The following is a 17,378-nucleotide window of genomic DNA, read 5'->3' on the forward strand; positions in this document are numbered from 1 at the left end:
GACCCTGCTGCTAGGATTCATCTGCCTGAATGCTGACGTCTATATCTGAGCTGGATGTCAAGGCTCCTTTTATAGCAAAAGAAGAGCAACTGCTGTTCCAGCATGTGATTTGTCTTATATGCAAATAAATCTTTTATATCAGTCTGATGAATTGTACCTTCAAAATGACCATTTCTTTCCACTGATTGAAAAAGTTTTACTTAAGTGGATGATCCTCCCCTAACTCCCATGATAAAATTTCTCATTGGATTATCTATTTCAGAGGTCCCAGCTGTAGAAGGATATTGGATGAGAATTATTTTTTTTTGTACGCAAAACTCCTGGTTTTTAATTAGACAATTAACATAGAAACAGAATGAGTACGAGACTGAAATAAAACCTTTACTATTCAGAGACTTTTTTAGACTACTTAAGCAGGTCCTGTTTGCAAAATCTAAAGGATCAGACCAGAACCCTCCTTATCTATTAAAGATTGTATCTATTCAAGATTCAAAAGAAATTACCAATGAAATCACTGCTCATTAAATTACTGTAAATGTATTTAAATAAAAAAGATCATTAAGCCAGTAGAATATGTAAAAGTCAATTGTACAACTGAATAAGATTAACAGAATTCATTGCTTTTCTGAGTGAGAACCAGTAAGGAACGCAAGTCTCATCTTTTTTATTTTGCTATCTATCACAGTCACAAACAAGGAAGTTTATTTTCCAGGATATAGAAGCTCATGAAACAAAAGTGGTATTTTCAATAATGGAGAATCCCATAGGCGCAAATGGATCGCTTAATTCAGAAACCAGGTGGGTTTTTCTCCAAACATGTATGTAGAACTATTATTAGGACATAATATATATGTGTAGATATATATGTGTATATATATCTGTGCATGATTCAATCCTTTCTGTATGTGCACATATATATATATACATGCATGTATGTGTAGGCATATACCTGCATTTGTACAATCAAGTTGACCTAATCCTAGGAATCTATGTATATTAAATGTACTTTGACTCAGCACAAGGTATTAGCTTGTTGAACTAATCAACACTAAATCCTAGGGCTTGAATTTAAGTTTATGAAGTTACAGCTAACTAAATTAAACTCAAACTTTTGGCTCCACTTTTCCTCCTAAAATGTAGCATCATACAATTTTTTAACTTCAAATTGTTTATAAATCTTACCTTTCCTTTCACAATCTAACTGAAATTCAGACAAATAAGCAACAGTAACATCAGTATGGAAAACAACTAGGGCAGCAAAAAAAGAATTACATGGTTTGGTTATTTTTCTGAGCACAAGACAGGTGATCTGAATTTGAACAGTTTGTGCTGCAAAGGATTCCTTACATTTATATAAGCAACTATCTGAAATAAAGTACTACTTATTTAAAGTAAATACTGTACAGTAAGTCCAGTGACAACCTGGGGAGCTAAAGATCATAGACTGAGTAGGACAAAAGTCCTGTTACACTACATAACAGAGTAAAAGCTGCAGAGTCCGAGCTCAGGGTTGCTCACAGGACAGACTTCCCACCTTCAGGGGTCATTTGCAGCACTTTAGTTGCTCAGTCAGCTAAATGCTTTGATCCTAATTTTTCTGCACTCTCCAATATTGTTCCTGTGTTGTTCGCAGTACTTGAGAGTTTCTCATTGTGTGATCCCTTTTCTCTTATGCCAGTCTTGGGCTGATGAAATGTTAATGACTTTCATGGAGTATGTTCCGATCTACACTGTTATGCAATATTAATCTAGCCCACTACATGTGACACTGTATATCACCTTTGTATTTCATGACCATGTATACACCTTCTATACTTTACACTGTGGTGAAACAACATTTTCTATATAATGCAAGAAAATACAATCAAGTATTTTATTTCACAATTTATTAAAATCATAGAATGGTTTGGGTTGGAAAGGACCTTAAGATCATCTAGTTGAACCCCCCTGCCATGGGCAGGGACACCTTGCATTAAACTATGTCACCCAAAGCTCTGTCCAACCTGGCCTTGAACACCCCCAGGGTTGGAGCATTCGCAGCTTCCTTGGGCAACCCATTCCAGTGCCTCACCACCCTCACTCTAAGGAACTTCTTCCCTCCCTCTGTTAAAGTTAAAACCCATTCCCCCTTGCCCTACCACTGTAGTCCCTAATAAAGAGTCCCTCCCCAGCATTCTTATAGGCCCCCTTCAGATACTGGAAGGCTGCTATGAGGTCCCCACGCAGCCTTCTCTTCTCCAGGCTGAACAGCCCCAACTTTCTCAGCCTGTCTTCATATGGGAGGTGCTCCAGCCCCCTGATTATCCTCGTGGCCTCCTCTGGACTTGCTCCAGCAGCTCCATGTCCTTTTTATGTTGAGGACACCAGAACTGGACACAATACTCCAAGTGAGGACTCACAAGAGCAGAGTCAAGGGACAGGATCACCTCCTTTGACCTGCTTGTCACGCTTCTTTTGATGCAGCCCAGGATACGGTTGGTTTCTGGGCTGCAAGCGCACACTGAAGCTGGCTCATGTCAAGTTTCTCATGCACCACCACCCCCAAGTCCTTCTCTGCAGGGCTGCTCTGAATCTCTTCTCTGCCCAGCCTGTAGCTGTGCCTGGGGTTGCCCTGACCCAGGTGTAGGACCTTGCACTTGTCTTGGTTAAACTTCATGAGGTTGGCATCAGCCCACCTCACAAGTGTGTCCAAGTCTCTCTGGATGGCATCCCTTCCCTCCAGCGTATCAACCCAGCCACACAGCTTGGTGTCGTCGGCAAACTTGCTGAGGGCACACTCAACCCCACTGTTCACGTCACCGACAAAGATATTGAACAAGACAGGTCCCAACACCAATCCCTGAGGGACACCACTTGTTACTGTTTTCCAACTGGACATTGAGCCATTTACCGCAACTCCATGTGCGGCAAAATCTGTATTGCAGAACTGAAAGGGCACTATGGGGAATTCTGACTCCCAATGATAAAACTCCCATTAAGTCCTTGGAGGCAGTCTCTCCTGTCACAAGCATCATTTGAATTCCAAAAACTTTATGAAAGGGTGAGTTTAATATAATTTTATAAATGAACATATACATATATTGAGAAGTTACTTAATTCAGTTCACACAGTGACTGAAATATATATATATATGAAAAATGGAAGGATCCTGTTTGTCTGTAACATAACTCAGTAATACCTCTTACCTTAAGAGCTTTAAATACATTTTAAGATTAAGAACTAAAAAAACCAATAGTCAGCACCTCCTTAGAGACCAATTCAGTTCACATAAAACAAGCAAACTAGGATGACAAAAAATTCTAGGGAAAAGATTAAATGGTAACGTTATGGGACTTTCTTGTGTGTTTTTTTTAATTTCCTCCTCAGAAGGACCTGAAAGGCTTTCCCTCAGTGCAGAATGGTAGAAAGAGATGAAACGTTCGTCACTATTCATACTTTCTTATTTGATTTCTTGTAGAATATGGCAGCTGACACATTTATCTCCTTTATTTTGTGTGACTCAGGCACAAAGGGGTTTTCTCACCAAACTGATCACTGGATGGCAATATGAAAAACAGGTGTGTATACTTTCTTTGTTTTTTCCTGTATATTAACAATTTTAAAGATCAGTCAGAAACTCGGTTCTCAAATTATATAAAGTTATACTTAGGTGTTTGCTCAATTATCTGCTACTGTGCCTACAGAGCACTAATTTTGTGTTATAGGAAGAAATCAGTAGATCAAAGCAATTGGTTCTGAGGCACCTACATCTATATTGTATAAAGTTCAGAGCTTTTATTTGAAACTGAAATTACTCTGGTCTGTGATACAACTGTTCCTTTTCTGCATGTGGTCCTTTTCTGTCCAAAGGACCATCACTGGCTATGATGTAGCTAGGAATAGGAGTACATTTAGTACTTACCTGGAACTGAGTTTCCAGCTTAATTTCCCTCAAAAGGAACCAGATTTATGAGTAAAATTGAAGAATTTATTTCAAATTTATGTTGCTGCTCTGTATCATAACAGTACAGTAAGTGCAGCCTGCATGAACATAGTGATGTCAGAGACACTGTTTTTGGATGTAATACAAGGAAGCATTTGCTTTTAGACTGCAGGTCTCAGGCACTGCTGCATTTCTTAGCAGGGCTACACTCAGCTTGCTTAGTGGGTTTTTTATAGTATAACTTTGCTTGGGGATTTTTTTTTTCTATATTTCCCCCCATGTTTTGTAAGTTAGCTTTGAAGATTTTTGCCCACCTACAAAGAGGTTAGATTTGATGCAAAGTAGACTGGACTATTATGGATTTTGATCTACATATGTAAGCTGAGTATAGTTTTTTGTGAGACTAAACAAGATTGATTGTCTACTGAGGATTTCACAATCATACTGAATTGGTGCTAAAGGCAAAATATTCATTTGTCTCAAGTGAAATGGAGGTGGATGAAGATTCGTGATTTACATTTGTCTACAGGTGGATAAATAGATGAGCGCTTCTAGGAAGAGATGAACACAAGCTATACAGCACCTCTGTGAAAATTTCCAGGGTGATAGCAGAAGCACTGACCAGCAGTATCTCATAGAATCATAGAATGGTTACAATTGGAAAGGACCTTAAGATCATCTAGTTCCAATCCCCCTGACATGGGCAGGGACACCTTGCACTAATCCATGTTGCCCAAGGCTCTGTCTTGGCCTTGAATCTCCTCCTAATCCCATTTCAGGTGAGGGCCAATAGCACTTAAGTGATGCATGTCTCAGCTGTATGTTAATTCCAACGAGTTGAATGTCATTTCAAATATGTATTTGAGATTGCAAAGATAATAGTTAAGAAAGGCAGATGGAAGGACAGAATGAACACAGTGTACATTTTGCAGATAGAAGCATTTTCTTTAGGTACTAACTCTATTGTTGTAATGAAATGATGCAGAAACCTTGAAGTTCCTATATTAACAATCAAAGGTAACTTGGGACTACCAGAAAAGGTCTTTACATAAGGCTCTCCAATCAGTATTCTCAAAGCATTTCAGGCAGTTGAGAACCCTGATTTTGCCATGGGAAACTACATTATAAAGATTCACTCAAAAGATTAATTAAGAAGTTAGGGAAGGACAGTCAATTTTATGTATCCCTCCCTAAGTTGTTCAGTTTTGTTTTAGTTTTGTGGGTTGTTTATTTTATTTTAAATTTCATCAAAACTTTCAACTTTTTGAAGAAATCTGTTCTGAGATATTTGTTGACATTGACTTTTCTTAGAAAAAGTATCTGCTGTTGTGTAATTGGGATTATTCATGTAAGAATAACAATGTGGATAAATTCACAAAATGCATCCAAAAATACGTGACATTTTTAATTTATAATCACAAGTCACATAATATCCCTAAGAGAGAATTTTCTGCTCAAAATTATAGCAGAAATAAGAACAATTATTTATTTTTGTCAATGTTTTAAATCTACATCCGTATATTCAGTTGATCCCAGAGACAGGCAGGAAAGAAAGGGGTTTGTGTGTGTGTTTCCTTTGTTCCAGGATCTGCATCACTTCCTATTACATCTGTTTTTTTCAAGCTGCCTTCAATTTAGAATCTTTAGCCAGTAACAGAAAATTTTACTTGAAACAAATTACTCAGCTTTGTTCAACAGGAAAACTGCAATATTTAATTTGGGAATTTGATTCAGAACAAGTAATCTGAGGCCAGTAGATGCTGCCAATAAAGAGGCGACTGATTTATCATTTTATACTTGGATGCATCTGTGATTTCAGTGCAGTCTTTCCCTTACAATGTGACAAGGCAATGTGACAATCTCACCCCAAATGATGAGACATTTATGGGGATATATATTGTTGTATAATTTTGTAAATCTGGAGTAGCCCCTTTGGTCAGTGGATCAACACCTAGGTAAGGTGTCGTTGATAAGAAGAGGTGAAGAGCTCTGCTTCCCAAACTCCATTTCCCTTTTGATGTGAAGGCTCTTTTTGTGTATAAAGCGTTCATTAACAGGAAAAAAAACCAAAACCAAACAACAGTTTTTCTTGTTAATTCTCTTTCATTTTCTTTCCAGTCCTGCTCAGATTCCTTTCTCTAGAAAGGCCAGTTTTCATGTACAAATTTATCATGGACTTAAAAATCTATTGTTACACTTCGTAGTTCTGAATTATAATAAGCTGTAGTATAAATTTACAGGAATTTAGGTAATCTTGCTTTGTGGGAATGTTTGAAAAGGAAGCACTGAGTATGCAGGAAGATACTCAGGGTGGATATTGTGTTGACTTCACTTTTCCAAACATGGAAAGTAGTGTGAAAAATGTTCCTGCATATAGTCAGAGACTTTACATACTGCTTTTAGATATAAACAAAACAAATAGCCTTAAAACCAACATATAAACAATGAGCTAAGGTGTCTACGTTTGTTAATCACTCAAGTGTCCAGAGACAAGAAAGAAAGGATCCCTTTTCTCTCCTTTACTTGCCAAGAAGGAACTCTAAGGATGATCAGACCAGTCAAAAGGGCATAGTTTATAATATAAACAATCAAATAATTGCATTGAGATCAGTGAGAATCCAATTCCTTCAAGAATATAACAGACTATTCCATGAATATGAATCTATTTCTATAAAGCTAAACACACAGCCAGGCACAGTCAAGGTGGTCAGGAGGCTGGTGAATAAATGCTATATTAGATGAGCTGCAGGAGGAAAAAAATCAAGAATCCATATCATACTCAGCAGGCATTGATGCAAGTTACATATGGGTCTTTTTCTAGTAAATCTCTCAAACTGACTAATTGTCATGGGCAGTATGTTATCAGACTTCTGGAAAAATATATGAACTTCTAGTTACGACAGTGTGAAACATAAAGGCAAATGTATGCATCAAAGGTTTGACCCAACTGATGTCCAGAAGCTTTGTGCACTTTTTTCCAAGGTGTGGAAATTCAGTCATGTCATGTTATTATCACATCACAATCAGGCAGAGTGCAAAGCTAATGTGGCAGGCAAAAATACATAAAGAAAGCTTAAAACAGAAAGTGTAACAAAAAGAAAACATACCAAAGGGTGTTTCAGAAAACAAAGACCTATGCACTGGATAGCATTAATACACATGCAAATCCAGGGACCATTTGGTAGAAATAATCTTATTCAATCAGCCACCTAAACTTTAGCTATGCAAGCTAAAATAAATGTTCTAAATTTTAATTATAGTCTTTTAGTTCTTAACAGACAGTGGAAAAGGATTGGCACTCTAGGTAGCTGACACTAAAAGGAATCCTGAATACTGTCTCGGCTGTAGAAGGAAATCGGGTTTATGCCTATATACGTGCATATCTGGGATCATTTAAGATGTGCGAGTGAAACTGAAATATCTTTCAGGAATGACAGATGTGATGAAGAACCCGTGGGATACCCATGACTTTCTGAAGCAGCAGCTGGATCGAGGCAGAAAAATGCTTTAGGGTATTTAAAACAGCAGGATATGCCTATGTTTAAAGCCCCTGAATCCCTTTGCAGATAAAGATATATAAACTGCATCCTACTCTACCCGCACACAGTACATCACTTTCTGTCACTAGATTTGTCTATTCTTCTGTCTATTTGATTCCCCCCCAACCACAGCCTACTAGTACCAGAATAAATAATAAACAAAAGGGAAGAGCAACATGTAATAACCTAAAGTAATTACAAATTCCTGCACAGAACAAACTGTTGGGAATTCTTTAAGAGAAATACACACTCCGAAGATTTCCTTAACAGAGAAATCATTATTGACATATTGTTGCAATGGATAATATATTTCATTAAAGATGCAGTCCTGCAAGACTACTATCATAGGACAAAATAATGAAAATAGGGAACTATGAAAAGCATATTAATCTGAAAACAAACTGGGGGAAAAGCACATGGTTCTAATATAGATATGAAAGCAGACTCTCTACCATCAGAATCAAATACATCTAGGCAATTTCATCATATGAAAGATTTATATTCATTCTAATGTACTGATTTTCAAAAACTTCTGTCTTGAAACACAACTTATAGTCCAATAATTCTGAGCAGTCTCAAATGTTAACATAAATATCAGCTGAAGTTTAATTTTAGCTTGCCATGTGATCTCACCTAGAAATGATACAGATTCATCTACATTTAAACAGCATTCCAAGATAACTGTTTGAACATCGGTCTAAAAAAAATGTAAAGGCTTATACTAGAAGAATATGTGAAGGTAAATAAAAAAATTCCATTCTGAATCTAATATCGTAATTTCCAAGCAAGATAAAATTATCTAAAAAGAGAAATAAAGAATAAATAATATTCTAAACATATAAACATATAAAATACAACAATAGCTCCTTTTACATGAGTTACAAACATTAAGGAGCTACAAAGGACTGGTAAGTATAGAGACAGGTTATGTAATTTTTCTTTTCTTTTTTTTTTTTGATATTTCAAGTAAATACGGTAGAAGTAGACCTCTAATACAGAACTGTTCAGTAGCAACAGCTGTGCTATCATTTGTAGACAAGCTTAGGAAAAGCTATTTATAGGATGTGCTTGATAAAATATGCTACGCTTGTGACGGAAAGAGTTTGGATTTTGAATCGTTATTTCCTTGACTATTAATTTCAGCAAGCAAGATTAGGCTAGAAGTTAGGAAAAACATTTTAGTGTCAAGGATAATCGAGCACTAGAACAGACTAGTGAAGGTGTAAAGTCTCTATCACCACTTAGAATTTTTTGGTGCAAGTCAGCAAAAGTCTTTAAGGAACAATATTGTATTTTGAAGCAATGGGATGACCCTTGAAGTCCCCTCAATCCCATTCCTGTTACGTAATTGCTTATACATATATGAACGCTGAACATTATTGACCTTAAACCAGATTTATTTTACTTACTTTTTTTTCCTGGAGTATGCATAAAATTCCAGGTCCTAATCACACTGCTAAATAGAGATCACCTGAATTATCCAAGAAGACAACATTTAAAACCCCAGCTCAGTACCTGCAAGTTTAATTTTCATCAGAGAGGAATTTATCCAGGATTTAGCAAATCACCTTTTATGATAATGCCTCAATCTGACTTCTGCTGATTCTAAATGAGCACCAATTATGAAAAGTGACTCTATTTCAAAGTTGTTTTAAGTTACTCACTAGGTGAAGCAGCCCTTCTTCAGACTTGCATGAGACAGGCTCTGGTCCCGTAATCATACACTCCAGTATCTTCCCCTTTATCCCATTTTGGTGGGGAAATCCCCCTGGTTGCTTTACAGTGTTGAAGGTCTTCATTATTAGTTGGTATTTCTACTAAATATGCCAGTTGGCATTACATCTGATTTCCTTCATAATCATATAATTTTAAAAACATAGATTACTGAATTCTATCAAGACCTCCCTCCCACACCACCAAAATGAAACCAGGTACCTTTATCAGCTTTCTGGTAGAATCACTAGCACTTCAATTCCCAGACCAAAGACAGCAAGCCCATTATATCTTTAAGAAGTCACTAAAAGAAACTTTCAGAAAGTCCTAAGCAGCTTTAAGTGAGTGGAAATGCATTTAAGAGCTAGGCCAATAAACATAATTGAGAACATGAGGCAAGTAAATTATCTTACCAGGTGACTATCGAAGCATCAAATCAAAGGGTATATTTTGGTTTCAAGATTAAATACATGTGCTTTCCAGTTTTTATGGTTTTCTTTTTGCTTGTTTGTCATCTTAATCTTTCTTAATTTTCTACAGAACCAATCGGAAAAGCAGAATTTTTAACGGATGCTTAAAAAATTAATATTTTTTTTTTTAGAATTTTATTGCCACATGGTTTAATGGCTCATAGCCGTTCAGTCCCAGCTCATAGAAGAGTGGCACAGGCCATTGGCCAGCCACTAGTTACTCCCAGATAGGCTCCTTGGATTATTTACTTCTTTTTTAATAACACTTTATAATAACAATTCAGGAACAGGGCAATTTGTAACTATGTAAAGCAATGTTGTCTGTGACGTGGGTACAAGAATATAGAAGATTATATTGTCCATTTTTTCTGCTATGTTTCTATCTCTAGTTACATTCTTTATTCTTATTTCAATTCTTTCTTCTTCTTCTTTTTAGGAAAACCAGCTAGATTATACTGGCAAACACCTCAACAAGGCAGAGCTAATTGCTCCAACTATTACCGGAGAGCCAGGTGGGTAAATTAGAGTGCTGGACCAATCAGGGACAGGTAAAAGGAATGTTTCCCAGAGTTTAGGGAGGAAGCTGATAATTCTTAGGTTTACAATGCTGCTGTTATTTATCTCAAATCACTTCTTCAAATTAGTGTGGTATTTAGGTTTTAGCAGTAGGGGTATTCCTAGCTTGAGGGAGCATGTATAAAATATTATACATAGCTTAAAAACAAATAGAGAGGTAGGAGATAATGACTACTGTCAGTGCGTAGGCCTGATTCATTGCTTAAGGATCCCTTGTGACAGAAAACATATTCTTAACTTTTGAAATTAAAATTTGCATTCCCAAAAATAAAGAAGGTGCATTATGAGGACCTCAATATGCAATAGGCTACCTGCAAGTGTTTTCATTACTTATTTTCTACTCCCCTGTGTCTCTTTTTCCTCTGTACTGAAGCAGCAACTCATGCAATAAGTCTCTAAATCCATGGATCAATATCCATTTCAGTCAAGTCAACAGTCTCATACATGGTCAGTACAAGATTCTATTGATTCAAGAAAAATACTTGAAAGTCCAGACTGTTTTTTCAGGTTCTGTTATGTTTTAGTATATGTTAGGATTAAAGGTTCAATACACCTGAGATATTTGAGTTCTTGGGAAGGCAGCAAACAGCAAAGATGTACTATATGACATGTGTGCAAGAACAAAATTGATGGTGCTTCCTGTGGTATTGAGATACCAGCCTAAAAAGGCCTTGAAAGGAATTGATTGGGCCTTGGTGCAGAAACATGGCACTGTTCCAAAATAACATAAATTCTCTGCTATTGTGAAAGCGACTGGTTCTGACATGGTCATTTACTGCTGATCTATATGCTGCTAGTGTGCTGTGTATCAGGGATTATATTCTGGGAGACAGAAATTTTCAGTCTGAAGATAAAGTTCAGTTTAAATTTAAGAAAAATAAATACCAATTAGTGTATAATTTGTAGGTTAATTGGAGACTACTTTTGCTAGTAAACTTGGGCATGTGTCTCCACACAGACACCTCATGACCTAAACCTAGAAGTGAGCAGTTGTATGAGATATAATGATACTTTCAATTTTTCTTGGAAATAACAGTTCTCAGACTCTTGCTACCCAATGCTACACAGGTGACGTTCTGATATTGCTTCAGTAATTGTAGATCAATACAATGGGAAGAAAATAAAAAGAAAGTGCAGTTTTCCTGGCACAGTCACTGACTGTATCTGCTCAAGACAAAATATTAGGCAAAGTGAGTGAGGTGTGCATGCTGATGCTTGAATTCAAAGGGACAGAAGAAACCACTTTTGAAGGATAAAAGTGTTTCTCATTCTACAACTGCAAAATACCTTTGTCTGAACAGGCATCTTTTTCAAGAACACCACTCATGCTTTACAGGAGTATTTGCAGTTTGTGTGTCAAACTCTTCCATATCCATTTTCACCTCTTTCATGCCATGGGCAGGGATGCCTTCCACTAGACCAGGTATGTAAACCCTTCTTGTCCAAACCCAGAATATCCATTTTACAGTCTTTTTAATACATTCTTTGCACCTTTATTCCTAATTGCAGTGCTTCTCCATTAAATATCAAAGAAATTATTCCAAGCATTTCAAAGAAGTGACTGGCTGTTTTATTGTCTGGTTTCCCTTATGCACCTTTGTTGCCTTAAGTGTTGTAATTCTTGCTTATATTTTTTTTATTTCTTTTTTTAATACTTAAGAACAGTTAAAAGAGAAAAATGATTGTGAAAGTATTGTTAAAGAGAAAAATGGCTAAAATATGTCACTCTGGTATTCATGTTAGATGACATGAGTTTATGTTTCACAGAAGTTACCTTCTAATAGGTACAAAGATTTAAATTAGACTTAATTATGAAAGAAGATTACATAAATATAATATTTAATCTGATCTCTGCCCTGCATTGTTCCCAGTCTCGGTGGTTTCATTCAATGTCCCCATTGCTTGACCAAGGGCAATAATTTTGATGGAGCAAGAAGTTAAATTCTAGTTATAAACTCCTTCATGAATATCAAGCATCGTATTTTAATTTGATCTCATAGTCTTTTTGTCTTTTTTTCTTTTTTTTTTTTTGTGAAATTATACAGGTATCTGCAAGAAAAGTTTCTTCTCTGCAGTAAGCCCCATATTTTCAGCCTTGCCAACCAAGACATCAAAGTACATATTTTTACATAAGCAAAAGCATTTGTAGATCTAAGTAACTGTATCATGGTTAGCCCTTTGTATTTTCCTTCATCTGTCTTTTTTCTCCTTTTATAACTTTTTAGTCGAAGGTCCAAAATTAAGGCCATTTGTCTCTGAACATCCTCATAATTACAAATATTATAGTTCTGATATTTCAACCATTGGAGGAAAAAAAATCAAAATATATATCAAATATACATCAAAGTGCGAACATATATCAGCCTGATTCAAGCAACATCTCAAACCCTTAGTCTGGTCTCAGTCACACCACAGTGAGTCCCTTGGTTTAAAAAGAGTTACTGTAGCTAGTGAAAGGAGAATGATTCTTTTTTCTAAATTTTAATTACTTTGAAGAGTGTGGCAATGCTTGGTTGAGCCTGTGCTGTCCATTTGTTTCATGCTTTATTTTACTCAAGAGAGACAATCCACATATTACTCCTGGGTATCCCTTCAAGAGAAAGTATGATACAGTTTGCAAGAAATTTACAAGTCAAATGATTGCTAGTCCCCTACTTAGAGAGGTCATGCACCTCTGCTCCAAAATGTTATTTGAATGACCTCCTAGCCTCTTTTAAGGTTTGTGTGGTATTTCAACCATTTTTCTCATAAATAAAAATTAGACTGTCTTAATTAATGAAATACAAAGTTAAGTGATAAAACTGTTAAAACTGAATTTCTGAGTTTATAATCCACACTGATGAACCACAAAGCTCAAAAATTAAGAAAAAACCCTCATGTTTTTTACCTTAGAGTACTCTGAATAAATGAAATAGAAGTCACAGTACTGAAAAATTTGCCTGTTAGAGCATGATATTATCACAGATCTTGTTTGTTTGTTTGTTTTTAAATCTGTAACTCAGGCAAATACATGGCATGCAAAAAGGAAAATCCCTGGAGGAGTTCATTAAAGGGTACGTAAACACTGAGTGCATATCTCGAGTATATGATCTTGCAGACATTCAGTATGTGTGCCTTATCAGATTTCAAAACAGTACAAATCTATTCCCTTCTCCTCAGGTAAGTAAACACATCTACATTTGTTTTACTAGAATATTCTGCAATTTTCAATCCAGGTTCAATCATTTATAAAGGGAGAGAATTCCTTACTTAAAAGACTTCATTTTAATACACTCAAAGGATGATGCTTAAAGGGTCGCTAGAAATGTCAGAAAGTGAGCTTCTGATCTAGGGAAGACCTATGTAGAAAAGTTTTTTGTTTCCAGGACATGGACTCTCTTTGAAGATGTGGGCAGGGAACCACTCTGTTCCTATACAAAGTTTACAGTTCTCTGACGGAAAATCCTAACAACAATGAGGTCAAGCACAGAAGATGGCAGAAGCACTGTGGGTACTCACTCAGTCCAAAAAATACTGAATGAGTGAAGCCAAGTCATGCTTATCAACATGTTCATCTTTTCTAAAGGAGTCTGTGTTTGAGATGAACCTCTATGTCTGTAAACCTAGAGGAATGATATAGCACCTTCTAAATGAGAAGATTCAAAATTTCCTTATAATAAACCATTTTAATTAAAATGCTATTTCTACCTATGTATCTCTCTTCTACTAGAAATAATGTCAGCTTATGATTACCTAGTAAATTCATACTTTTGAAATTTATGAAAATAATTTTCTCCATTTATTTCTTAATTGGATAAATAGTCGGGTAGGTGAAAAATACCTTCTGTGATCTTTTGACTGAGTGGTTTCGTAGGGTAGATAGACCAATCATGATCTACGACTGAATCAAGATATTAATCATGTGCTTTTAATTGTTAGTTTCAATCCTTACATGGAATGCAATTTTTGTCTGTAATGTCTATAATATTCCACAGAATGTCATAAGAAATCTTTAAACAAAAGATATTGCACTTTCTGAAATGAATAGAGAAATTGGTTTGCATGAGTCAATGAAATCACAGTATGTATCATAATATTTACTGAAGTTTAAGAAGATGGAGAATTTCTTCTGCTCAGAGCAGGATGTGCAGGGTAAGATAGCATGCAACCATGCGTATCAGAAAAAAACTGTAACACAGTGTCCAAGAACAAAACTTTGAATGATTTTATATTATCAAGTAGTATGAAAATACAGAATATGACATGATGTGTTCAAAGAAACAAAGATTATCATAGCAATACTCAAAGTTATTTATATTGACCATTTGGTTATGTCAGCAAAGTAAATAGTACTGTTTTTCAATATTTACTTATAACTGAAATGTTACATCTTAATAGCACAGAAACAATTCCCAACAAGACATTAGCACATTTTTCTAGTGGGTAAACAATTACAAAAGGAGAATATTTTTCCCTAGTGATTCCACTTACATAGATGCCTAAATTTTGGTGTCACCCCTGTGAGCTGAACCCAAACCCCATTGTTACAGTTTTGATTCAGTTGTCTAGAAACCAGTTTTCATTGTCATTTGAGGGTCCTACCTTTCTTTCCCTCCAGCTACTGGTCTTAAAGATCCTGTTCCTCTAAGTGTCCTCCCATATTTGCCAGGCCTCTGTGAAGGACTTGAATGACTAAAATGTTTCAAGTAGCAGTAGATCTGCATGTTTAAGCGATCGAATTTATTCTGCACACTTTTAAGGAGAATAACCCAAAGGATACTTTTCACAGGCATTATCCATTAAGAATATTTGAAAATGTAAAAATATGTTAGTATTAAAAGGTTTTAAGTATAACACCACTAAATCCTTATTTGCAAACAAGAATACAAATGTTAACTATGGGACCTCTCTACAAATTAATGAAAACTGGCAATGTATATTTGCTTTCAGCTAATTGCAGAGGTCGTATGGTCCACAACACAGATATACAGAAAAGATACCATTTTATCTTTAAGACTTTAAGATTTTCATACACTTTTGTTCATCTATGAAAAGAATACTACAATAATTCTGTAATACTGAAGTAATTCTCAGTTAATCTTGACTTGTTCTAAATTCTGAACTACTTGCCCACAGGATAATTATATTTACATGCTGAAACTGAAATGCTCTTGAATTGTTTTCCTGCTTTTAATTTAATTTATCATTTGATATTGATCTTTCCCATCTTAGTCAGCTAGAAATCACACTAAAAACCAGGCTGGCCGCCCCAGCTTCTCTCAATGGAGAAAAACAACACTTGGTAAGAACCACTCATCAGACTTGGAGATACAACTCTTAGAGTTCTCAAGTTAGGAAAGGTGAATTGCATTGTAAGTGAAAATTAGGGAATTGCAGCTCTCCAGTTATTTGCAGATTTTGAGGATGAGCAGAAACATGACTTTGACTAGAAAAGTAATTTTAGTGACCAAATATTATACACACATCTTTTAGAATGTTTCAAAAGTTTGGAGTTTGTTTGGCTTTTTTTTCGGTTGAGTTTGTTTGAATGATACACACATCAAATTAAAATATTTTGTATTTTTAGGTTCTGAAATTTGCCATCCAAAACCTTGCCTAAAAGGTAATTTATGATGAACAAAATGATGAAAAGCTATTTGTTTACAATTATCATTCTGTATAAAACACATCATGACAAAGTAAAAATGGAAAATTCCTGATTTCCCATTTTCATCCCACTGTTTCTCTTTTAGAAAATAGTTTGTTTTTCAAATACTTAAAAATACTATTGAACAAACTGAAGTTTGATAAGCAGTTGAATTTGGACTTTTGCATGATGAGTATTATGTACTGAAAGATTTAATAGAATGCATATACACTGTTAAGGATTCTTGCTTTGGAAAAAACAGTTTTACAGTTCTACCTTCAAATTCTAATTTGATTTCTTCAGACCTGTGGTGTATCAGACCACTTTTACCTCAAATATAGCAACAGCAATTATTTCCCCAGGTATAGATTGCAGAAACCTAAAAAATATTGGTTTTTTTCAGACTGAAATTAACATGAAGGTAATTTCAATTATATATATGAATTACAATTTATGATTTACATAATACCTTAAAGCTTCATTGAAATGCATTTAAATTATAAAAGTACTATTTAAACAATAAAAGGAAGGTCATGATAATTAAATTTTGTATTCGAGGTCAACAGAAACACACTTGAAGGAATATACCTTATAAGCAAAGGGAAATGGAATTTTCCTAACATATCCTTCAATACAAAACAGTCTCTTAATGTTCATGCAGTTGTCCATTATTGCACATGAAAAAGATAATCACATTGTCCGTTAAACTTTTAAAGCCATTCTGCTGGGCTCTTTCCAGCTCCAATATTACAATGTCTCCTTCTTTGGCAGCACCACATTCCTACCAAAAATATTCACTCAGGATTTCCAAAACAGAAAAGTTTCACTATTGTCTAAGTAAGTGCAGAAGTCAAGCCTGACGTTCTGCTAATATTTTTATTTAATGTTTTCAGTAGACAACAAAGTTAATAACTGCTTCATGAAGTAAATATTCTGAAATATTATAAAAATAGACCCTGGCAGCCATTAGATATTTTCTTCTAATTTAATAACTATTGAGTCAGCTCCATACTTCATTTTTTTATTCCAATACTATGAAACGCAATGAACATTGAAAGACAGATATTCACTGCAATCTAACTATATAATTACTTTAAATAAACAGGTAAGACACTGTTCTCATTTAAACTGAAGACTCATTACAATGGTGCTATGAGTGAAGGGCTCTTGGATTAAATGAAGGTCAGGATCTTCATTTACAATACAAAGAGAGCATAAGCTGATCTTTCATAACAATAAAAGAAATGAACACATCGACTCTATAAACATGGGATACCACTGCAGTGTTGTTTATATTTCTTTTTACCTTCTGCATCAGTTAATCCTACTCCCGACTGCTTTACTGGTTCTTGTCCATTCTGGCTCATCTTCCCTCTGTTAAAAAATATGGTGGTAGTGTCAGTAAGACTATAAGTAGATCAGATCTAAGTAAATTATACTCCTAAGCTAATGAGGCTTGGTTCTCAACAAAAAGACAAATATCACAGGTATATCTTAAAAAACAAAGAGGTATGTGTGCATATCTATATATA

The 17,378-nt window shown here is 35.3% G+C and overlaps 1 protein-coding gene across 1 annotated transcript in view; it reads right to left on the reverse strand.

Annotated features, from left to right (window-relative positions):
* The window catches only part of LOC104405058 (protein piccolo-like), a 189,128-nt gene that overhangs the window by 25,704 nt on the left and 146,046 nt on the right, over window positions 1-17,378 (reverse strand). The window contains 1 exon segment of the mRNA XM_010013653.1: window positions 17,153-17,220. Within this exon segment, the coding sequence (XP_010011955.1) occupies window positions 17,153-17,220 (68 nt within the window).

Source organism: Nestor notabilis, unplaced genomic scaffold, assembly GCF_000696875.1.
Source record: "Nestor notabilis isolate BGI_N333 unplaced genomic scaffold, ASM69687v1 scaffold474, whole genome shotgun sequence".
Lineage (NCBI taxonomy): Eukaryota > Metazoa > Chordata > Aves > Psittaciformes > Psittacidae > Nestor > Nestor notabilis.